Source organism: Pan paniscus, chromosome 9 (genome assembly GCF_029289425.2).
Source record: "Pan paniscus chromosome 9, NHGRI_mPanPan1-v2.0_pri, whole genome shotgun sequence".
NCBI lineage: Eukaryota > Metazoa > Chordata > Mammalia > Primates > Hominidae > Pan > Pan paniscus.
In genome coordinates this window covers 104,094,188-104,120,476 of record NC_073258.2, presented here as the reverse complement: position 1 = coordinate 104,120,476, position 26,289 = coordinate 104,094,188, and the positions used below count along the sequence as shown (strand labels likewise).

Below are 26,289 nucleotides of genomic sequence, written 5' to 3'. Positions count from 1 at the left end.
TATTGGGTATATACTCAAAGGAATATAAATGGTTCTACCATAAAGACATATGCACATGAATGTTCACTGCAGCACTACCCACAATAGCAAAGATATGGAGTCAACCTAAATGGCCATCAATGGTAGACTGAATAAAGAAAATGTGATACATAGACAACATGGAATATGCAACATAAGAAAAGAACAAGACCATGTCCTTTGCAGCAAGGAAGTGAAGGAGCTGGTGCAAGACCATGTCCTTCACAGCAAGGATGGATGGAGCTGGAGATCATTTTCATAAGCAAACTAACATAGGAACAGATAACCAAATACCACATGTTCTCACTTATAGGTGAGATCTAAACACTGAGTATACATGGATACAAAGAAGGGAACAACAGACACCAGGGCCTACTTGAGGGTGGAGGGTGAGAGGAGAGGGAGGATCGAAAAATTACCTGTTGGGCACTATACTTATTACCTACGTGATAAAATAATCTGTACACCAAACCCTCACGACACACAATTTACCTATGTAACAAATCTGCACATTTCCCCTGAATCTAAAATAAAAGTTTAAAAAGAAAAAAAATCAGAAAATCAAATATTTTAAAAAATATATTTAAAGTAAAACTGGAATGTGTTGTGAAAATAAAATGTTTAAATAAAGCTTGTGGGGTCTACAGTACTAAATCAAGTTTAATTTTGTCTCCTTCAGGCTCACTAGCAACTTTTTTTGAAGGTAGATCTTTTTTTTAGGTTACCTGAGAACTGATCATGCGCTGAGATGAGCGAGCGATATTGGCAGGCAGACCAAAGAAACTAGGTTTGTCGTCCTCTGGAATTTTCTCAATGACAGCACGATAGTCCTAAATATAAAGAAGTGAAAAACAGTTTTTTTAAAAAATAAAGATTGAACTTACAATCATTGAAATAAGAAAGAATACTTTGAAATGTTAAATTATTATTTGTATTTTTATTTTCTAGATAAATCTCACTTTGTATGATATTAACTCAGTTATCTGTGGGAAGTATTCTGTCATTAATACTTCTTCACACTTCAATTATTTGATATTATATTTTCTTATCATAACTCCCACATACAAAGGGACTCCGAATTATTTACAACATATTTGAGTGATTATGCCTACTATATGTAAGCTACCATGTTAGATGTTTTTAGGATAGCTCTGTAATTTTTTTCCTATAACTTACCAAAGACCAATCTGCAGAGTGCAGTTCTGCTCATGTTAAATTAAGCAGTTATATATATATATATATATATTTACATATTCAGGCAATCTACTTTTGTTTCTTTTTAACTTAGAGAAACCTTGTAAACGTGTAGACACACACTAGTATGCAAGCACTGCTTTGTAAATTGCTTTATAATAGAGCAATTCCAGTTAGTCTTCAGTTTGCTGATGAGGTGTAATAAAATGCATTGATAATCCTATCATTTCATCCTAAGAATTACCCTACACATTGAATAAGCTTGGCTTGTTGAGCATTCATTTCAACAGTTACTCACTCATGACTTTAAATCAAAAACTAAGTGCAGGCAAAAACACTTATTCAGTTTGGCCTAAACATGGAAACTGTTTTGTTTTCATGAAGAGAAGTTATTTTAAGGCAAGTACTGCACGTGCATCTAAACCGTGTTTGCTGAAGTAGGCATGGGAGACTTGGCCTCTGACTTCCCCTCATCCGTTCTTATCCTTGGCAGCTGACCCTGAAGTATTTCCAAGGAGACAGTTGGACTCCAGGAAGTCCGGGGCCTGTAAATATGTCACATTTTGGAAAGTCATGCTGTTCTTTGAAATTCTTCCAATCCTTTAGCTTAGCATTTGTAAACTTCCTCAAGGTATTCAATCACAATATATACGTATAAATGTATATGTACATGTATATGAGTGTATGTTTGCATATATGTGTGCAAGTATTATCGTGGGAAACATTCAGTGTCTTTCATCTAACTCAATTAGAAAGCTAAACAGTGATTGTCATAAGTCATCCTATAAATTTAAAAATATTTACTCTTTGTAGAGTTATACACTTTGCTTATTTCAAAATAGCTATGAAATCTTGTCTAGACTGGCTAGAGTCTTCTGTCTATCTAGAACTATACAGTGATATGCTGACTAGTAACTGGCAGTTACATATTCAGACTGATTTACCCTTACTTGTACATAAAAATATACATGTGATATAATTTATATAAACAGCACAAAAACAAGAAAACTAGGCTGTTAGAGTTAAGTATAATGTACCCTTTTTGGGAGAGGTAGTAACTAGAAGGGAACATAAGGAGAAATTCTGGGAAGCTAATAATACTCTGTTTCTTGACCCCAGAACTAGCTACACTCATGTGGTCTATGTATGAAAATTCATGGAATCGTGCACTTATGATGTATACATTTCTGTATGAATTGTATTTTTCAATGTAAGCTTCTAAAAATAGAGTTGGAAAACTTGTTGGGGTACACTATCTGAGTTAAATGTATAATAATTATGCGATATTCTCTATTTATTCCTTCACTCTAAGGTTCTGCTAGAAGGTAAACTCCACAGGTGCATTACTATATCCACAATACCTAGAACAGAACTATCACTGAGCAGATGTTCAATGCATATTATTGAATGAATGAGTAAATTAAAGATACTAGAAACAAAACAGGATACTTAAGGTAATAAGTAAGATAGTCAGTAAAAGTAATATATTTAATAGTGATTTTTAAACTTTTATTTTTTGACAATTATGTGCCAAATGAAGGATTTTTCTTGAAAAAAATTTGGATGAAAGGAAACAGCACAAAACTGAGAGAACTACATAATTGAATAGATATATGCCTTTGTAATTCATGAAGAAATGTATAATTATAGTACTCTAATAAAGAATTATTTGCACACTTATACACAGATAGGTTTATGGCAAAATAAATCAGAATTGAAATCTTTCGGCCATACTTATTACTATTTTCTGGAAAAGATGAGTACATTCTAGGAGGCTTTCACGTGATGGCTCAAGGCAAAAAGCTACAGCTGGCTGAAATAAATACACAAAATGTTGCTGTGAAAAACAAAGTAAATTCCTTTTACATATTTAGACAAGCTTTAAGTGTACAAGCCAGAAACTGAAGACACATATTTATTAAATAATATTTGTCTTCTTTCATATTTTTCAATATATGACAGTATACTCATGCCTACTATGAAGTGCATATTCTCCCACTTCAGCTTTTCACAGCAGTCCTACCTTATTTGAATTTTCTTTGGCCATTCCCTTCAAGATCTGTCTACATACCAGCCTATTATTATGATCAACCACCCAACTTTCAGTAAGTACTCAAAAGTTTTTAGGATGCCTTACTAAAGTTGAAAGAATCAAGCCATATATTGTCATAACAAATAATCCAAACTGTGAATAATTACTTGTGCATTTGAAAAGAAGTAACGTGTATTTAACAATGTTAGAAATGATTCACGTATCTACCTGGAAGTAGATTGAAAATCATTCATTTTACCTACCAAAATGCTGCAGGATTGTGGTAGAGATACGGAATATGGAAAAATGCTTTTCTTGTTCCTTTGGTTGAATACATCAATAACTGAAGAATTAAAAAACTGCTTCAGGTATGACTGAAGAACTCTAAGGTCAAAATAGTTGTCTATACGTCCTCCATAAATAGCATTTTCAAGTAAACCATGTACAAATTCCCATTGTACATCTTTGGCACCTATAATTTTTAAAAAACACTCATTAATTTCATTTCTAAAATATTAACTAAATTCCTGCCTTGAGTTATATTTATAACATGTAGCAAAATGTATTTAATACAACTAAATCATTTATTCAAATGACTATTAATAGTAGTAAATATTTGAGATTTTTTAATCAAGTAAAATTTTCCAAATATTGTACATGTATAAATTCACTTAATCCTTATAGCAAAGATAGAAGTATTAATATTATACAATTATACATATGGAGAAACCTTCCTAAGGGATAGGGAGGCTGAGGCACCAAAATGAGAAAGTTATACAATCTCGAAGATCTGAAATAGAAATGAGGTACTCTGAATCCAGTCAGATTATCTGAATTATCTGCCACACAATCCTGGCTACTTAAATTGGAAATTGCTTAAGAGAACCTATCCAAAACATAATTTTACACATTTGATGAAACTGTCAGTTTATAAAATAATCTGATTAACAGGGAAACTCTACAAAACACCTTCACACATTACACTCTTCTAAACGTCATGATTTTATATAGTCAACTATCCACTTTCTATTTTAATAGAAGAGAAATGTAATATTAAAAAGCCACAATGGAACTTTTTGTTTTTGTTTTTTGTTTTTTTGAGACGGTGTCTCACTCTGTCGCCCAGGCTGGAGTGCAATGACGCGATCTCAGCTCACTGCTTCCTCCACCTCCCAGGTTCAAGCGATTCTCCTGCCTCAGCCTCCTGAGTAGCTGGGATTACAGGCGCATGCCACCACGCCGCTAATTTTTGTATTTTTAGTAGAGACAGGATTTCACCATGTTGGTCAGGAGGAACTTCTTGTATATTATTTCATTTTGCAACAGAAATATCCTTGTCATCACAATTTTGTGGTAATGTTAAAATATAAGAATTAAATCTCAGATCTACAGTAAATACAGGAGACACATAACTACATTTAAACTAGCTAATAAACTTTATTGTTAGCATTACTAGCATAGTTCCATTTCATTACTATAAAATTTAGAGATATGACAAAAATTGATTATCTACATGCCTTGGAACATAAGGGATTTAGGTTGCCTCCTGCAGGATAAGGGGACCTATATAGTGGAAGAATAAAGTTGTTATCTGCCTACATCTTATTGTCAACAGTGACTAAACAAAGGACTTCACCAGGACTCAAATTTCTAGTTGTCCTGATACTCACTAAATAATATCTTTATCATTTAGACAGTCACTGATAAGTTAGCCAGTCATTGATAAGTCATTAAGGAATACAGACATATTAGTGTATCTTTCAACTTATAAAACAGAAACAGCAGCCATTATGTGAAATATTTTATCGAATTTTTATAAGAAAATCTCATTTTTTTCTACCTATTTTTCTCAAAACAAATTTTATGTTGTTCAGGATAAAATAAAATGAATAGAACTTAAATTATAACAATAGCAATAATAACAGCCAACAATTACTGATAGCTTAACTCCATATATTAAATGTACTAAATGTTAAATGCTTCATGTGGCTTTTGTAATTTAAACTTCTGGATATTCAAAAAAACTGAGATAGTGTCTACTATTATTCCTAATTTAAAGATCAGGAAACTCAGGCTTAAAGATTAGGAAACTTGCTCTAGGTCGCATGGCTATTAGTCTCAATACCAATTGTTCCCAAGAGTTAGACCTTTTTCTCTTTTTTGGCATTTAATTCTATACATGTGGAAGTTCCTTCATGTCAGAAAATTCTGTAATCAAGATTTAACAGATTTTTACTCAGATTCAATATCATTTTAGAGCATCTGCCTTTTATTCAAAACATAATGGTGTAAGATATCTATTTATATATCTATGTCTTACAATGCTATTAATTAATTCTATCACAAACATGAAACACAATGATAAATCATTCAAATTCTGTTTCGCTTTTCTCTTTTGTGAAAAGGCACTAACACTAATAGCCTCATAGTGGTATTGTAAAAGTCAAATAAATATTCAAAAGCATTTTGGAAAATTACCAAGTTTTTAGGCAAGCTGAAAAAAGTATTAGTTTATATCCTCCAAAAAAAAATCTGTGTCAAATATTAAAAACAACAGTTCACATGGTGCAGGAAAGTAGTTACCCATGTATGAGGTGGGGAATGTTGGGTCATACGTAGAAAGGAGTAGGAGGAAGCCACTTCTAAAACACTGATAATGCTGTTCTTATTTTATTTTTTATTTTGGGCAAGTTACATAGGTTCAATTTATGGAAAATTTATTGAATTGTACATTTATGTGTACTTTTCTGATGTAGAATTTTAAAAAAATCTTTTAAACAAACAGAAAATTCTCTTGGAATACTATTTGGCATTAACTAGTAATGGTGAACAAATGCATAACCTGTGGCCTAGCAATTCTACTCCTACATATATACTCAACAGAAATATATCTATATATTCACCTAAAGGTATAGCAGCATTACCCATAATCATCCCAAACTCAAAACTACCAACATGTCCATCAACAGAAATACATATAATTACACAAAGGTATACTGTATAGCATTGAGAATAAATGGACTACAACTAAATGCAAACACATAGCTGAATCGCTCAAATATAATGTTAACTACAGGAACCCAAACACTAGAGCATATATGCTGTATGTTTCCAGTTTTACAAAAACAGGCAAAAGCAATCTATATAGTTAGGTGTCTGGTGTCTACCTCAGGAACAGGGAAAGATAAAGTTGGGGGATGGTAGAGGCTGAAAGGCAACATTACATGAGTAGATTCAGTGGTACTTATAATGTTCTGTTTCTTGATTAAGGTGCTGGCTACGTGGGGGAATTCAGTTTGTGGAAATTTCAGTGAGCCATAATCTTGTAAGTACTTTTTGTCGATACACTTCATTAAATAGGTTTTTTTAAACTTTAAAAATATATAAATTAAAATGGGACTTGGCCACATCCTAGCTGTCCATCCTTATCCTTTTGCCAAAGACAAGTTATAGAAAAAATTTCTGATGCTATTAACTGAAATAATAATTGAGTAACTATGATGGGCTAGGCACTGTTATAAACCTCAAGGATATACACAGTTAACGAGACAAAGATCTTACTTTAAAATAGATAATGCTCTAGTGGGAAGAGAAACAAAATAAGAAAATAAATGAATAAACAAGATATCGAGGTAGTACTAATGTATTAAGACAATATGACAAGACAAAGGGATAGAGAATGATTAGATTACTTCAGATTCAGCAGTAAGAAATCAATCTCCAGAAGCAATTCTCTTCTCAAGAGGATACATCTAAGCTGAGAAGTGAACAATAGGAAGAAGAAGGCCATATGAAGGTTTGAGAGGAAAGCATTTCAGACCGAAGGAAGAACACCTATTAAAACCTTCAAGTAAGAACAAGTCTGGCTTGTTTGAGGAACACAAAGATGCCAAATGTGGATATAGGTTTTAAACAGGAAAATTATATGTTTTGGTTTGCATTTCTAAAAACTAAAGTTGTTTATGGTATGAAGAATGTTTGCAAGGGTGCTAAAGTGGAAGAAGACCAGGTTAAGAAATTATTGCTTGGACTGCCAACACATTGGAAAATAAGCGAATAGAATCATCATGTGATTTGCAAAGGATAGAAATTGCCAAAGCACTGGATGTCTGAGGATGAGAAAAAAAAAAGAATCCAGGGTGACTCACAAGCTTTAGCCTTGAACAACTATTAATACAGGAATGGTGGGCCATCTACTGAAACGGAGGCAGAATCAGGAAAAAGTATTTGGCAGGGTTGCAGGGTTGGCGGTGGGGAGGAGACAGAAATTGAGAGATTTGTTTGTGATATTTTTAAGTTTGAGATTACTATCAACATACTCTATTCTCTAATCCATCATTGGTCTAAACTCTAGTGTCCCCCTCCCTTCGCCCTGCACAATAAACTTTAGAGATTAGACTGTTCCTGTTTTCAAGGAGGCTGATAGCTAGATGGCCTTAGGGGATCAGATTACATGGCTTTATTTGCTGCTGTTTCAATCTATTATTTGTACCTTGTTTCCTGAATCCTACTTAGTAATTCAATTATGACTCCACAGATCCTTGGTACTAATCTTAGTCTGCTATACTCCTGAATTTTAACAGTTCCCTTGAAAGACATCTGAAAAATTCAGTTAGTGCCTGAAACTTTTGAAAGCCACAAAGTGACAACAAGGTCTTTCTAGCCTTCTGCTTCCACAAAGAATAATCCATGTAAAAACAGATCTATATAAGAACTCTGAGATAACACAGGTTTAGAAGTCAAATAAAAAATAAAATAAAAAGCAAAAGCAAATTTTGTGATACGAAGTTAAGCCACTTCTGAAGAAAACATAGTTAATAAGACCTCAGATAAAATATTTTATTAATATGAGATTAAAATTTTTGTTAGAACTTACCATCAAAAAGTCTGTCAATAATGTTGTACCCAGCCCGAAGATCTGATAAAGAAAATTCATAAAACTTTGTCCAACCCTGTCAAAAAACAATTTTTTTAAGTAAACAACTAAGCAGTAGTCAGATATTTATGTATGTATCACTATCTTTAAATGAAATGATCAATATAGACTTAAAAATATATAACTCCTGAGAATTTTTAATAAAACCAACACATAATAAATCTAAAATAACAGTAAACTTAAAAAAAAATTTACTGGCCATAGCATGAAAAGTACTTTATAATACCATACTAATTTTAGTTATTTATATGGCAACATAGTCCTAGAGAACAAACTGGTATACTAAATTTTTTATTCTAATTGCTATATATACATTGGGATATTTCCTAAAATTTTATCCTCCAGAATTGTGGATTTTCTCCACAAACATACAAAAAAAAATACTGCACAAAAAAAGGCCCAAAAGCTTATAGCGGTATATTCATTCATATTGAACCCATAAAGCATGCATATCAGAACTAAATAAAATTATATACCTATAACTAATAGCTACAATGTTTGTATAAAATGAATATTCATAGAGCTCTATATTGTGTAGACAATAAATTGAAACATAAAATAATTTCTATATGGCTTCTATTGACTAGTTCTAAGTAATAAAATAAGTTCAAATTAAAATATATTTAGACTTGGATATTATTTAGGAATACTGATACAAATTTCATTCATTCATTGAACACTCAAAAAATATTTTAAAAATATGTATTATATGTCAGGCTCTGGGAATATAAGAATGAACAAAAAAATTATCCCTGCCCTCATGTAGCTTTCAGTAAAATGTGGGAAAGAGTGGGCTGGAGACAATCACTCAAATACATATGCAACTGTAAAATGATAATAACTTTGACGGAGAGAAACATTTAGTATGTTTCACACATATGAAAGAGATCTGACCTAATCTAGAGGAGAGGGAAAGTCACCCTAATGGGGAGAGGGGTGACATACAAAGATAAAAATAGACAGATTTAAGAACTCGTTAGGAAAATAAAACTAACAGAATTGTTGTATTGGATTGTAACGGAGTATGAAGACACGAAAAAGAGGGCTGTTAAGAATGACTTCTAAGCTTATTGCTCATTCAAATTGATGATGCATGATGTCATTCTTAATAAGTGAAACACTGAAAGAATACAAGGTTTGGGAAGGAATATCATGAGATCACCAAACAAAAGCTTAACAAAGCATTTAAACAAACACATTAAACAAAAACGTAAGTTTTGGACTGCTATATACCAGGCCATGTTTTGGTCAATTAAAACACAGCAATGAACAAGAGACAAATATCTGTGCACTTGGGAAGCTTAAATTCTAGTGCTTGATCCAGAATACGTGAATTTTCAGACATGTTTGAGACATCCAACTGGATATGTCAACTGTTAGATATGCAAACATACAGCCTAGAAAGTTGATCTGAGCTGTATGTGTAAATTTGGGGTCAATAGCATTTGGATACTTTAAAAAAAAAAAAGAATATTATGGATATTATGAAAACAAAAGATTTAAAGTTTGCTGTTAGCAGATTTAAGAATTAAAGATCTCTAAAGGATATGTACCCATCAACAATTAACAAAATTCCTCTAATATTTATCTAAACTTTCTAACAATTCAAAAGTCTTAATAAAATTTCTTATATCATTCTGTTAGACCGTATGTGAAAAAGTTTATTTTTAAAAAATGTTTAATACCTTGAAGATCAGTATTTTTAAAACCCCCAAATTATAAAACTGTTGCTGTCAATATTGCTTAATATATATACCTATGACATGGTCTCTAATAAAAATTGTCTCTAACAATTCTATTGTTAGTGACCATGTCATAGGTATATATATTTTGTCTACATTTACCTCCAGTGTTATGATTTTTATGAGAACAAAAGTATGGTATGAAAAAAAGTGACATTCTCCAACTTCTTTTTGTGGGAAAGTGAATTGCTGTATCCCCTATGGATAACAATTTGGTAATATTTACAGATTTCTAAAAATACATATATTCTTTGACCCAAATATTCCACATTTAAAAATTGACAGCTATAAATAGGTGTTAAATGAAGCATGCATAGGGATCTCCATTGCAACATTTTTTTATATTTGCAAAAGTTGAAAAGAATATATATGCCCATCCAACAATCCAAAACTGCTAAAAAATTATAGCAATATTATGTAATACAAATAATATGTTTAAATTAGGCATTAAATAGACACTGATACTTAACAATGTCAAATATATTGTTTTAAAAAGCAAGGTACAGAGCTGTGCTTGTAATATGCTACCTACTGTTTGAGTTATAAAGAACATAAATGCATATATAAATAAAATATGTTTGTATATTTATACATTCTCTTTGAAGCACAAACAAGAAATGGTTAATAGTGGACCCTCTCAGAATAGAAAGTGGGTGGCAGGGAAGTAAGTAGGGAGGAACCTAACTTTTCATTACAAACCATTTTATACCTTTTTTATTTATACCATGTGCCTATATAACTTAATAAACAATAAAATCTAAATTTTTAATGTAACTTTTCTCAATAAATGTAAATCACCATCAGTATTGTTCATCTATCATTCAGGATTAATTGATATATTAGGCTAAGGACAGAGGTCAGAGAAGTCAGGAAAAAAAAGATTTACAGGAAGATGTACCTACCCATTTTGGAACTCTACTTTTTAGGTGTGATTCTTTGAGCAAGTTAACTATGATCAATGAGTCCTCCCCATAAGTGTGGTATACATATTATAAGAAACAACACAATGCTATTATTGTTTACTATTTCATCTGTTTGACAAATGTTTATTGGCAGGCTACAAATCAGACACTGTGTTAAGCATTAAACATACACTATTTCATTTGATGCCCACAATAAAGGTAAATATGATTGTTACTCTCGTTCTACAGTTGAGGAAACTGACGCTTTTGGGGGTTAAAACAGTTTACCCAAGTTATCACTGCAAGGAAACTCTCGAGTCAGGACTCAAATGCAAGTCTGTCTAGCTCCAGAACCTATGCTCTTGTTTTGACATGGCACTGAAACAGAGAGGTTAAAAGGGGAGCAGCATGAGGGGGGAAGTTTGAGGAGAGATTTTCCTCAACAGAAGTGGACCAAGTTGAAAAAAGAGGATGGGAAAAATTTAAAGATGGAAGAGTGATGCAATTTACAGCTGAGAGAAGCATTTGGCAAGAAGAATTGACCATTAGTACCAGATATGACTGCCATGGCAATGGAAAAAATGCAGTTTATTGATTGTGATGACGATAACAGATAGAGAGCCTTTGGTGAGAAAGAGTAGATAGATTCAAGACCTTAAAAAAGCCCAGCATGACTGAAGTATGGAATGCAAGTGACACAAAGGGCCTGAGAGGAGGCTGAAGAGATAGGTGGGTCTTTTCTTCTGGACTATGGTAAGGCATATCTTTTCCCTAAGTACAATAAAAAGCCACTTGATAAATTTTAAGCAAAGTAATAACCAAACTCATATATTAGAAAGATAATTCTGGTTGCTAAATGCAAAAAGTAGGAAGAACAGTTGGAAGACAAATTCAGAAAGTAGTACAGGTGAGAGGTGGTGAGGCTTAAGATGGTGAACTACACATATTTAAATTATATTTTGGAAGTAGAATTAACAATACTTGATGATGGATTGGATAGGGAAGCTAAGAAACACAACATATCAAGAACAGCTCCTGAGTTTATAGACTGAGGAAGTAGACAGATACCAATGGCTTTTATTGGGAAGAACTGACTGGTATGGGGAATACAAGTTTTGAAGTTTGAGACATCTAGGCAATATAAACTATAAAAATGATACCTAACACTCATTGAGGGCTTATAATGGGTCACAAATTGTTCTTAATACTTTAATACAATGAGATGTGAAGTAGTTAGCTATATACAGTCTAGAAGATTAGCAGAAAAGATCAAATTAAGGATATAAATTTAAGTCATGAGCCAAATTATTATGTAAATACGTAAATATGTAAACCTAGCTATTTATACTACAATTTTTTTTTTTTTTTTTTTTTTTTTTTTTTGAGGCAGAGTCTCTCTCTGTCGCCCAGGCTGGAATGCAATGGCGTGATCTCAGCTCACTGCAACCTCTGCCTCCTGGGTTCAAGCAATTCTTCTACCTCAGCCTCCCAAGTAGCTGGAACTACAGGTGTGTGCCACCACTTTTTTTTTTTTTTTTTGAGATGGAGTTTTGCTCTTGTTGCCCAGGCTGGAGTGCAATGGCACAATCTCAGCTCACCACAACCTCCGCCTCCTGGGTTCAAGCGATTCTCCTGCCTCAGCCTCCAGAGTAGCTGGACTTATAGGCATGCGCCACCATGCCCAGCTAATTTTGTATTTTTAGTAGAGATGGGGTTTCCCCATGTTGGTCAGGCTGGTCTCAAACTCCGGACCTCAGGTGATCCGCCCACCTTGGCCTCCCACAGTACTGGGATTACAGGCATGAGCCACCATGCCTGGCCACAAAAATATTTTAACATACAAAAATATAAAGCTTAGAATGTACTCAAGACATGTTCTTACTTACCTGAGGAATAAAGTTTCTTCTTTCTTGACATGCAGCATGAAACCATGCAAGACTGAAGAGAGCATGAGCTCGATGTATATTATCTTTTTTGCTAATTTGCTCAGGAGTCCAAGACTCATAAGTACGCATTAAATTCTTCTTTAAACCTGGAGGTGACTAGAAAAAAATCAACAGACATCCTATTGCTAAAATCCTACAAGTAAAATATATTAGATTTTAACATATTTAAGAACATAATTTAAAGAAAATTTTTCACTGCTTACCAGGTTTGAGTTAAATTATTATGTTACTTCAAAATGTACATAAAACTAGTTTTAAATTGCTTATATCTAACAGTTCATCTCAAATATAAATACAGAATAATTATTCAAATTTAAAAATCTATACAATAATATTCAAAATAACCAAATAAGTTTTATAGGATGATTGAGAGGTTTTTTTTTTTTCCCACTGACACTAAATCACTACTTATAATACTAATGTGATATTGATTGTTATGGGACAGGTATTTGAGTTTATTACACCAGCTTTCCCTTACTAGTTGCTATTTGAATTTCCATGAGGAATTCAACATACCATTTACATAGAATGTCAACTAATGTTCCTTGTGCATTAGTCCAGATTTAAAGTATTACCTAACATTGCTAGGTTCATAGACACAAAAATCCAGGAAGTGAAATTATATATCAGACTAGTATAAAATCTTTAAAAATGTTCATCCATATGTATCATATCTGTCATTATTTTTTAAATTATCAAAATGATAACTTTTCAAGTTCATGGAAAAATAGCAAAACAACCCCCTCGAAAAGAATTCTAATATTAAAAAATATACAATGTGGGTTTTTCTGTCCAAGTTATTCTAATTAGCTTGTTTTAAAAATAAAATATTTCTTCCAAAATGGTTTCTAACATAAAAATAATAAATTCAGGGCAATACTTTAAGAATGCCTACTACAAAAATTAGTCATCCCCTTTGAAATCCTTTTCATTGTTATTTCTTAAGTAAAACGACTTTCTTCTTTAAAAAGTGGCTGGGTATGGTGGCTCACGCTTGTAATCCCAGCACTTAGGGAAGCTGAGGCGGGTGGATCACTTGAGGTCAGGAGTTCGAGACCAGCCTGGCCAACATGGTGAAACCCGCCTCTACTAAAAATACAAAAAATAAATAAAAAATTAGCCAGGTGTGGTGGTGCACACTTGTAATCGCAGCTGCTCAGCAGGATGAGGCAGGATAATTGCCTGAACCCAGGAGGCAGAGGTTGCAGTGAGCCAAGATTACAAGGATTACACCATTGTTCTCCAGCCTGGGCACAGAGCAAGACTCCGTCCCAAAAAAAAAAAAAAAGAAAATACACTGCTGAAGTATTAAGTACCTATCAAATTTACACTTTTTAAATGAAAGCTTTTATGTTTATGAAACATTTACAAAAACTACCATAGATAAGGCCAAATTTCTGCACACTACGCAATAAAACATGACATTAATAGGAAACCAACCACTTAGAGTTTTTAAAAAGGCACTACACTAAAGATCATACAAATTAATAAATCCTGTACAGTTACATAGAAAATCACATATAAGTACAGACTGAAAAATAAATGAAACAAAAACACTAATATGCCAAAATTATGAAATAAAGCCAAAGACATATTAAGCTGCAAATTCAGACTTAGAACAATTTCAGTATGAATACAAGCAAATACAAAACAACCATTCAACTCAAGAAATCAGGAAGAAGAAAACGAGAAAAAATCTAAAGACAGCATTAGAAAGAAAAACAGAAAAAAGAAGAAAATTGGGTGAAATGAAAAGAATAAGAAAAAGCAAATTCGTAAGTATAGCAACAGTTACTTGGAAAAACAATTTTTTAAACAACTCTGACAACTAATCGAAAAAGAAAAAAATAATGAAGTGAATTTAACAATTTTAAAAAATAATATATGCCCATATTATATATATGCACATACATATAATCATTTTGAACATCTCAATGAACTACACAGATAGTCTAAGCTAAGATAGTTAAAATTTCCTATAGAGATTCAAGAAATAAAAAAATTCACTAATAATTGAAATCAAATTGAAAATTCCCATAAAAATATAATCAAATTACCTCTTAACAAGATCCCAGAAAAGGTTACACATTAAAACATTCAAGGAACAGTTTACCTGGTATAATAATACCCCCTTATCGAAATATTTACTGAATTCCTCTTACTTGGCCTTGAATTACATGCTAAGTTCAAAAATGCAAGCAAAAAAAAAATACCCCCTACCCTCATGGCTCATGCAATCCAGTCCTAGAATATAGATTAGTAGAATTGTATAGTGGGATTGTAGCTGGAGAAGATTCTGGGAAAGTTCTTTCTTACTAGACCTTATAATCATTCAATTAAAATATTTCTAATATTAAATCATCTTTGCATTTCTGGATTAATGCTTATCCTTCTTTTTTTCCTTAAATGAAACTAACACCTTCAGATGAAAAAGAGCAGTACTGATCTAAAATAACAGGTAGGACCAGGCATGGTGGCTCATGCCTGTAATCCCAGCATTTTGGGAAGCCAAGACAAGAGAATTGCTTGAGCCTAAGGAGTTCAGGACCAGCCTCGGCAACATAGTTAGGCCTCGTCTCTCAAAAAAAGAAAAAAAAAAGAAAAGAAATAAAAAAATTAGCTGGGTGTGGTGAAGCAGCTGTAGTTCCACCTACTCAGAAAGCTGAGGTGGGAGGATTGCTTGAGCCCAGCAGGTCGAGACTGCAGTGAGCTGTGATAGCATCACTGCACTCCAGCCTGGGTAACAGAGCGAGACCCTATCTCAAAAAAAAAAAAAAAAATAGCATGCAGTTACAAACACTAATAAAATGAAAGTTTTAATAGTTTGCTATTTCATTTATGACTTTGACAAATCACAAAATATCATTACAAACACAATTTTAGCTATATAAGGTTTGGGTTGGATCTACCTAGCATTACATATTAGAGAGATACAAGGATGGATGGACATAAGGATAGAAGGCAGGCAGGCAGGCAGGTTGGGAACAATCAACAGAGTGAAAAGCAATCTATAGAATGGGAGAGAATATTTGCAAACCATACATCTGATAAGATACTAAGCAATTAGTATCCAGAATATATAATGAACTATTAATACAACTCAACAGCAAAAAATTAAATAATTTTAAAAATGGGCAAAGAATTTGAAAAGACATTTCTCCGAATAAGATATATAAATGTCCAAACATATGAAAGATGCTCAACATTACTCATTACCAGGGAAATGCAAATCAAAACCACAAACAGACATCACCTCACACCCACTCAGACGACCACTATTAAACACACACACTCGGAGAAAAGTGTTGGTGAGGATGTGGACAAATTGTTCAGTGCTAGTGGGAATGTAAAATGATGTAGCCACTATGAAAAACAGTATGAAGTTCCATCAAAAACTTAAAAATAGAATCACCATATGATGCAGCAATCCCACTTCTGGCTACATATCCAAAATAACTGAAAGCAGAATCTTGAAGAGATATGTGCTCACCAGTGTTCACTGTATTATTCACAACAGCCAAGAAGTCAAAGACCTAAATGTCCACTGATGGATTAATGGATAAAGAAAATGTGGTATATATATACAATGAAATATTATTCTATCTTAAGAAAGGAAATCCTGCCATATGCTAAAACATGGATGAACCTTGAGGACATTATGTTAAGTGAAATAACAAAAAGATAATCCATGATTTTACTAAATGAGGTAGCTAAAGCAGTCAAACTCTTAGAAAGTAAAATGGTGGTTGCCAGAGGATAGGGCAAAATGAAGAGTTGCTCTTCAATGGTCATAGAGTTTCAATTTTGCAAGATAAAAAAAGTTCTACAGATCTACTGCACAACAAGGTGCATATTGCACTATACACTTAAAAATGGTTACGATAGTAAATGTCATGTTATGTGTTTCTTACCACAATAAAAACAAAAAACATAAGTATGAAATAAAATTGGAAAAGATTTAAATGTATTTTATATCATCTTATGCTATTACCTATGTATACCTCATCTAAATGTAAAAAGAAGTTGTGTGTTCTGTATAATAGTTGTTTACAAAGTTTTAGAAGTCATGTATAGATTACTGCTTTCATACAACTGGTGATCCAAGTTTTAAATCTTCTTACCTCATATGTTATCTTCAGACTTGACTGTAGTAAAATAGGAGTAAAGTTGGGATGAACTTCTGCAGTGAGCCAAAGACGAAAGGTATCTTTAGGTTGAAGAGTATTCAATTCCTTGTTTACAAAACCAATGATAAAAATTTACTTAAATACATACGAAAATTTCTCTTTTACATTACATTATTAGTAACTATTTTTAATTAAAACTTTTGTGACATTCTGATATATTTCTTAATGCTCTGGTTATATTTCCTTTAAATTTTTTTCTTTTCTATTACTAGCTCAGTGTAATGAATAAGAATCACCATCTAAAGTCATGTTGACTGGCTTGAAATTCATACTTTGCCACTAATCTGCTATGTGACCTTGGTCTCTTTGACTTATTCCATCTCTAAACAAGGATAAAAATAGTACCTATCACATAGAATTGTGTAAGACACTAAAACAGTGCCTAATACATAGTAGGTTCAAAGTAAGTGTTAGCTATAATTGCTATGCCTAAACTACCAGCCTTCTTAAGGTCTTTAGATTCTCACTGCTTTAATTCATGCTTCTACAGAGTTATATAATGATATTAATTCCCTTATTTACAATTTTTAGTAGCACCTTATGGCATATAATATAAATTCAAAACTTCACCATACAAATTCATCTGCCCATGCTTCTCATACTGTGGGCTTTAGTCATTTATCCAGACTCTTATGACTATCTTTACTCATCATATTTCCTCTGCCTATTATTCTCTTTGTAATCTGACAAATTATTACTTATCTGTCAAAATATAATTTAAATATTATGTCTTAGTGGAATATCTTCTCCAACTCTTCACTACCACAATCCCAACCAGATTTAATGACCCATGTCATTTTGTAAATTTTTCCCATAGTATTCCTCATCCCACAATATAGTTATTAATGTGATCTGTCTCTTCTAAATTAAGTTCCCAGAGAGCAGGTACAAATTCTGTAGGTAACCAGAACCTGGCACAATTTCTGGCTTTTTCTTGTACTCAGCAAGTATTTGTAAATTTAATAAATGAATAAATAAATGACAGAAGAAGTTTTGATAGCTCTAAAAGAGAATGAAGTCTAAAAATTATTTTAATATAATTGATGTTTAACACTAACATTCATTTAATATCACGTGAAATGTAAAGATGACAAAAAAATGACAAAAGAATGGCCCTAAAAACATTGTGCTTGCTTAAAATTATAAAGGATAAAATGTATTTACACCTCATAACTTTAAAATGTAAAGTTTATATAAAACTTTGCTTTGGGTTAGCAAATCTAAAAAAATTTAAAAGGTAAAAGAAACAATACATTGTGATATAGTTGGATTTATAGCTGGATATAGTTGGATTTACAGTAAATTTATAAGTTTATATCCAATCAATCCATCCAAACTAATAGAAAAGCAAATGATAATGTTATTTAAAAAATTATATAATATTATGTACTGTTTCTACGAGTTCCAATTAAGATGTGCTTTCAAGATAATAACTCTAATTACATTTTACATAGATTAGTAGCTATCAATCAACTGTTTGACACAGAAAGAAGTACAAGTATTTGCCAGTCTTTTTTACATATCTTAAAACATACATGATTTATCAGGCTAGGCGTGATGGCTCACGCCTGCAATCCCAGCACTTTGGGAAGCTGAGGCAGGCGGATCACTTGAGGCCAGGAGTTCGAGACCAGCCTGGCCAACATGGCAAAACCCTGTCTCTAATAAAAATACAAAAATCAGCCAGGCGTGGTGATGCATGCCTGTAATTGCAGCTACTTGGGAGGCTGAGGCACGAGAATCATTTGAACTTGGGAGGTGGAGGTTGCAGTGAGCCAAAATTGTGCCACTGCACTCCAGCCTGGGTAATAGAGCAAGATTCTGTCTCAAAAAAAAACCCAAAACAAAACATATATGATTTATCAGACATAAATTTTATATTTTTACACATTAGTAATTTTTACAGAAAGCCATAATAGAATTACATGAATATTCATAGTCCGAAATCTGTATCTTCTCTTGATTACAAGTAATGAATCATGAATCACCATGGTCCATCAACTCATTCACTCACTCATTAACTTACTCATCAAAAATTTACTGACTCTATTTGTGGAAGTCTGTAGTTGCCAATTAATTAGGACTGCAGAGATTTTTAATACCTCACACCTAGGGCAGGACCTCCCTCAATTTACTCTATTCTGTTTGTTTCTATTCTATATAACACTGCCAGAAAAAATAAATTAATTAATTAATTACTAACTTCTCTGTTAAGGACCTCCTTTGGCTCTCTAAGTCCCAGGACAAAAATTCCAAAATGTTCTGCATGGTTCTCAGGGTATTCCATAACCTAGCTCTTTCCTAGTCATCTAATTCAATTTCCCCACGCTTCCCTGCCTGGCCCATCTAGTACTATCAAGGACATCTCTTCATTCCTTGTACTAGGGGTGGACATCCCCAACACTATCTCTACTTGTGCTGATGGAATTAAAATCATGATATCCTTTCTTTGCCTATACTTAGCAAAATCCTATTTGACTTTCAAGGAATATCTCTTCAGAATCATCTTTAACTACCCAAGACCCTACTCATCTTTCTTAAATAAGCACTAGAATAAAATCCAGGTTTGCATGTAAAGCCTATCCAGTGACTTGTCCTGTCTTAAGATTATTTTTCTCCTGAGTCCATTTGAGATAAATGAAACATTTGCTTCAGTTTATTCTCTAGCTTCCTTAGCACCTAGGAAGTTAGGCAGTTCCCTCTGACACCCCACTATGTCTCTTCTCCCAATACAGATCAACAGAATAAGAGCAAAAAAAGAAACTCATGGTATAAATATGTCTTCTAAGTTTCCCTGTCAATCTTCATTAAAAATGTCTTGGCTTCTCTTATATGCCTTTAAAAAAAGATTTTTATAGACTTCCTATTAATGTCTTATTTTGCAGAATTGTACATATTTATGAAATATTTAAATTTAAAATTTCTCAAATATTACTTTTTAAATCATCATAAATAATGCATGACATTTTAATACTGATGTCCCTTGGAGATTACTAAGTTGAGTATAATAGATATTATTTGTACCACATTTATCTGAATCTACCTTTTCCAGAACTGGCAGCCAAGATACCACAAGATGTAAGTTCTTCAAACAGAGCCAGTCTCCGTTGCGGGCACATTCTTTTAGCATTTGAATTGCTAAATCAGCTTGACCTTGACCCATGGCAACCTACAAAAGCAAAAAAACAAACAAAATTTAAAAAACAGATCTGCTAACATGTTGTAATATAACAGTATGAGATTCAATAATAGTAATCCCTAAACCTTCCTAACTGGCTTTAATAATAAATTTGGAAGAAGAATCAAACTAATACCAGAAATTAATCTTCGTTAAATAATTAAAAGCTTATATGAATAGTTTAACCTTCCTGCCAAAATCACTAGTAACAGGTACAATCTGTAGAGCTCCCCTTCCTAAGATCCCTCACTGATAACTGAATATTGACCTAATGTATAAACTAATCTACTCTAACTATGATTGACTGGAACTCTCTAGACTTAGTGCAAAACCTGCACACCTGAGCCTAACAGCGCTGCTATTTTGCTATCTTTCATTTATATTTTTCTTCGTAGAATTTTTACTTTTCAATTTTTGGTTGCTATGAAGTATTCAGTTGTTTAAAAAATCATTATTAATTATTTTCCCTGTGAAAAAGATGTATTCACTTCTTAAAAATTGAGAGTGAATTAATACATTTCATTTTCAAATTTACATGCAAATTGAAAAAAAGGCACCCTGAACAAACAAAAGTTCCTACCTCAGGGAAAAAAAAATGGCATTACAATGAATACATTTTACTCAAGATTTTCTGTATTTCTTTCAGGTCAGGTAAATAAAGTGTAAATAAACATTACTGTGATTTATTATAAAAGCATCCAAGTAAAATTTTAAAAATAATTCTCAAAATGGTAGCAAATGTATGAATTTCCTATAACTGCTTTAAGAAATTACAACAGATTTAGTACCTTAAATTACCATCAGACTTCTGGCGGCCAGAAGTTTCACTGGTCTAAAGTCAAGGGTCTGAGTTTGAAAACAAAGGTACTACTATAGGGCTACGTTCTTTCTAAAGGCTCTAAAAGATAATTCTTCCCTTGTTTTTTCCAGTTTCTGAAAGCCACCTACATTTCTTTCCTTATGGCCCGTTCCTCCATCTTCAAAGCCAGTAGCACAGCACCTTCTCACTCCTCTGACCTCTACTTACATCAACATATCTCCTAGCTGCACTCTCGACTCACCTGCCTCCCTCTTATAAAAAACCTTTGTGATTTTATATTGGGTCCACCTGGCTAATCCAGGCTACTCTTCCCATCTGAAGATCCTCAATTACATCAGCAAAGTTCATTTTGCCATGGAAAATAACATATCCACAGTTCTGAGGATTAGGACATAGACACTTTTGGGGGCATTATTTGGCTTATCACAACAAAAAGTGTCCATTTGACCAATATCATCAAGTGTGGGAACAGCAATAGCAAAAACAAAAACAGCGGGACAATATGTACTTACCTGGTGATAACACTCTCCGCTTCTTTCAGCATTAGCTAGTTCTTGAAGTTCCTGAGAAGGATCAGCACCCGGAGAAATAATTATCAAGATGGGTTCAATTTCCAGTGTCTCTTTGTATAAACGTTTGAGATTTAGAGGCAGTGGGGACACCTCTTTCAGTCCTAAAATATATATTTTAAAAATTAAAAATAAAAGCAGTATGCATTATTAAAAAGTTTATTAAATCTAATTATACGATATATAATAGAGAATACCCAGGTGAGTTGTAATCTCATAATACATTAAAGTTTTTCTACTCTAAAATAATATACTAGTAATAGCCAACATCTGTTTTATGCTTAAGGTGCCGGGCATTTTTCTAAATGTTTTCCACGTACGATATCATCTTCTTATTACAATGCTAGGAGGTAGGTACCCTGATTACCACATTTAACATCTGTATTGTAAATTGAGACCACAATACAGGCCTGTAGCTGTACTGTAAATTGAGACCACAATGCAAGAGAAGACTGAACCCAACCATCAATCTATATATCTCATTAGTACAATACAATTCATTAACTGATATGATAGTTGAGTGCCTACTCTGTATCACGCTTATAGGGAATCAGATTTCTCATGATCTGAGTAAATGATTTCACTGGCATGATATAGGCCAAAAAGTTATTTCTTATGCCCATGTGTTATGGGGAAAAAAAGTTGTATGGAGAGTGAAAAGAATGCTTCATTTAAGACAGAAGTACACAGCTGTCAGTTTATATTTGTTAGCCAAATGACTCTATGCAAATCATTAAAATGCACTGTGCCTCAGTTTCCTCAATTGCAAAACAAGGATAAAGCAATCCACAGGTACTCTGGAAGCAAAATAAGTAAAATAATTGTAACAAATTCTATTTATTCATCACCTACTGAATACTAAGCATTATACTGGGTAGTTTATTTAAATGATATATAAACCATACAATGATCCTGAGGAACAAATATCACTATATTAATTTTATAGGTAAGAAAACTAATACTCAAAGAAATTGATTATCTTGCCAAAGGGCACCCAGCTGCCACCATTAACTATATTTAAACAATTCATCTGTGATTTTTCTGCTCTGTAGCCCTTCACAAACTATAAAGTCCTATTCAGATAAGATATTATAATTTTGCTATTATATTTAAATCTCTTCTGCTAAAACTTGAAAGTTTCCATTATTAATATATTTCATAAAGGCCAAACTGAAAAGGCTCATGTCAATTAATAATTTAAAATATATTTGTTTGAATTGAGCTAAAATGAGTGTTACACAGGAGTTTAAAAATAAATGAAAAATTAGGAGAATGTAACTGAATGAGTACATGGGCAAGAAGGGCTTCCATATATTCTCAAAAATAGAAGTGAATAGACAAGACTGCACCTCAGATATGGACATCCTTAAAGAATTAAGAATAGTAAACACTTTAAAATATAAATTCTGTGTTATCATGATGAGTCAAAAGAGACAATTCTAGATAGCCAACCTGAAAAGGTACATTTCACGCCTAAAGCAGCACCCTCGTCTATTCTTCACAACAACTACCCATAATGCTAAGAATTTCCAAAGGCAGAAATATTCCTAATAACAGGTGAAATTTACTCCAAGAGCCACTTAAAATTGATGAATTGCTTTTAGAGGCATATTTTATAAATTTTCTTTTTAACTAAGTTTAAATTGCTAACAACTATTCAATTGTTAGCAATTTAAATTTAGCAATAAAGAATTCTTACGTACTTGCAATGCAGTAAGAAATATTTCCATTGATTCAAGCATTCACTTATTTATTCATTAACTCAATAAACATCTAGGCCAATTAAATATATTGTCTGATTTAAGAAAGTGTATCAAAAGTCTTAAAAATGTACATGGCCTTGATCAGTAATTAAAATTAGAATAACTTGAGAAACAATTCAGGATATGGACGCAGAAGCATGTACAAGGGCTTTTCATTGTAGCTGTTGATATTAGCTAAAAACTGGTAGAAAGAAACTGAGTTTCTAACAGGAGTCTGAGTAATTTCTGATAGCCATACATTAAAACTGAAGTTACAAACATGTTGAGGTAAAAGATAATTTACAGAAAAATCAGACCATTCAAGAGATTTGGCAATAATTCCAGATTGTAATGTATACACTTCTATGTGCATAAAAAGAAAGCAAAGGCATACATAGAAACGTTAACAATGATTAGTGCTAATGATGGAATACCAGGTGTTTCTCATTTTCTTTTCATGTCTATGCATTTTCTGATACTCCTGTAATTACTATGTATTATACAATAAAAATGTCAAAATATATATAAAATATTTACATTTAAAATAACTACTTACTGACTTAAGTGTGTTTTATTTGGAAAATATATGCCAATACAAAAACTGTCTAAAAAAGCTAAAATGCAGATTACCATACCACTTGCTTATTTAACCAATGTACACTGTAAACTTCATGAGGGCAAGAATCATACTGAATCTTTCACTACTTTATTATCCAGAGCCTAGTAAATTCAATTATAACTTTTAATTTTAAAATCCCACAGGATATAAATATATGTCCATTAATTCATTTTACACAATATTTCAAAGCAATAAAACATTTTGAGTTGGAGAAAAAAATCATGAAAAATACCTCGCCATTTAATATAACACAGGTGACATTCATGTCACTTGGAATTATATGTTAGCCATCCTGCCCACAAAACTCCAGCAAAATTTCTGTTGCACTTTAAGTGAACTGAGTATACTGGTTTTATCAATCCAAATAATTCTGATTCATGATACCATCAGAAACATCAATATGAATCATTCAAAACTAATATAGTTAGAGAGCCAAAAATAATAATTGCACTGTGAATTATCATGTAAAACTATTTGGAAATCACTGGAACTTTATATTCTGACCATAATTTAAAAAATAAATACAGCACTTCCTTCAAAAAAATAAGAATAAGACAAACGAATAACTTAAACCTTTATTGTTTTTTATTTTATGCAAATACAATACTGAGATAATAAAAAAGAAACAACTTGCAGTTCAAAAAGGAACAAATTGACTCCCGTACTTTGCAGGTACCTGAGTAAAGAAAGTGGCAAATTATCAAAACTATTATACACAGTAAGTATAATAGATTCATTCTTTTTCATTCCTCTCATCCTCCATAACAAAGAGCTGATAAGTATCAGATGTATAAAATTACCTTTCTTTTATGAGAAAAAAATTGTAAAAATGTACCACAAACATCAATAAAAAGAGGAAAATCAACAGCCACTACCTAACCCAATATATATGAACCAATTAAATGGGAAACTGCACTTTAGAAATGGAATAGTACTGAACCCTAGAAACAAGTAAAAATGTCAAATATATTGTGGTAGGCAGAATTCTAAAGATACCTCTTTCAAGAATCCTAAGCCCTGGTTATTCAATCAAAAACTAAACTAAGTACTGCTGTGAAGGGACTTTGCAAATGTAACTAAGGTCATGAACCTAAAAGTAAGAAGATTATCCTGTGTTATTCAGGTGGGCCAAGCTAATCAATTGACCCCTTAAAAGCGGAGCAGTTTCTCTTGTTAGAGTCAAAGAAGTGTAGCAGAAAAGAGAAACAGGGGTGATATGAAGCATGCAAAGGAATCGATCTGCTAATGCTGGCTTTAAGGATGGAGGAAGGCTAGATACCAACTGGCATCTAAAAGCTGAGAATGACACCAAAAGACAGAAAGAAAATGGGGACCTCACTCCTAAAACTGAATAGGGCTGAACCTGAATGAGTTTGGAAGTGGATTTTCCCCAGGGCTTCCAAAACTTGGAGCAAAGAAACCTGGGGAGCCCATCAGGTTTCTGACCTGCAGAAGATGATAACTGGGCATTGTTTAAACCTGATAAATTTCTAGCAGCAACAGAAAATGAATGCACATATCCTTATGTCTTTCTTTCTTTTAGACACAAACTTGATAAGACAGATTGAGCTATGAAAGCAGGGTGCATGGGATGGGATGATGCCATAAGAGGTACAGAACTGTAAAACTAGGAAAGATGCATAGTTCAAAAATAACTTTTGGATGAAGAACCTTTAAAAATTTCTGGTTACTGTAGTTATTGTAGCACCGTATGGGGACATGTCTCTTTACATTTCCAATACCTCAATACACATAGTATAATATACTCCTCATGATAGTCATTTTAAGTCAAAATTATATCAGAATTACAGAAGTAAGAATACTTGCATCTGGTCACTACCATTTCTAAAAAGTAATGTAGTAGATTTTGCCAGCACGTAAGTCTTGCTTTGTAGAATCATATTAAACAGGCATCCCTAAAAGCTTTGAGGACTGCTATGCTAATTTAAATATTCAAATCAAGACTACTTTCATAAATACATCTTTTTAACTTACTATTTTAAGGTTTACAGATTATAAAAAATTGCTAAAACTTAATAAAGATCTTTCCATATGAATGATGCTTGAGAAATTACATTTAAAATCAAAGCTCTAAAATTTGATTAAAAAGAGGGAAGTGCCTGTTGTTCTCCAGTAATTTGAATTTTTAAAACGTATTCCTGAAATAAAAACTCCAATTTTACATTAAAACAATTTAATAAAGCTACCTGACCAAATACAAAGTCATACAGGCATACAATAGTAAACATAATTTTTGCTTAGAAATAGTATGATTTTAAAAGTGTATTAAACTTTCAAAGCATCTGAATATACAAATAATATGAGGTTTTTAATTAATGCCATTAAACCTTGAATGTCATTTGACCTGGAGATGAAATAGTACCATAAGTATTTCAAAGAGTTG

General features: G+C 32.6%; 1 protein-coding gene across 2 annotated transcripts in view; it reads right to left on the bottom strand.

Annotated features, from left to right (window-relative positions):
- DYNC2H1 (dynein cytoplasmic 2 heavy chain 1) overlaps nt 1-26,289 on the bottom strand; it is a 374,041-nt gene that overhangs the window by 158,119 nt on the left and 189,633 nt on the right. For both annotated transcript variants that reach the window (XM_003828371.5, XM_003828370.6), the window contains 7 exons: nt 21,468-21,628; nt 20,001-20,126; nt 16,892-17,002; nt 12,711-12,866; nt 8,121-8,196; nt 3,508-3,716; nt 744-848 (listed from right to left, as the gene is read on the bottom strand). In XM_003828371.5, the coding sequence (XP_003828419.1) occupies nt 744-848; nt 3,508-3,716; nt 8,121-8,196; nt 12,711-12,866; nt 16,892-17,002; nt 20,001-20,126; nt 21,468-21,628 (944 nt within the window). The remainder of the gene's footprint in view (nt 1-743; nt 849-3,507; nt 3,717-8,120; nt 8,197-12,710; nt 12,867-16,891; nt 17,003-20,000; nt 20,127-21,467; nt 21,629-26,289) is intronic.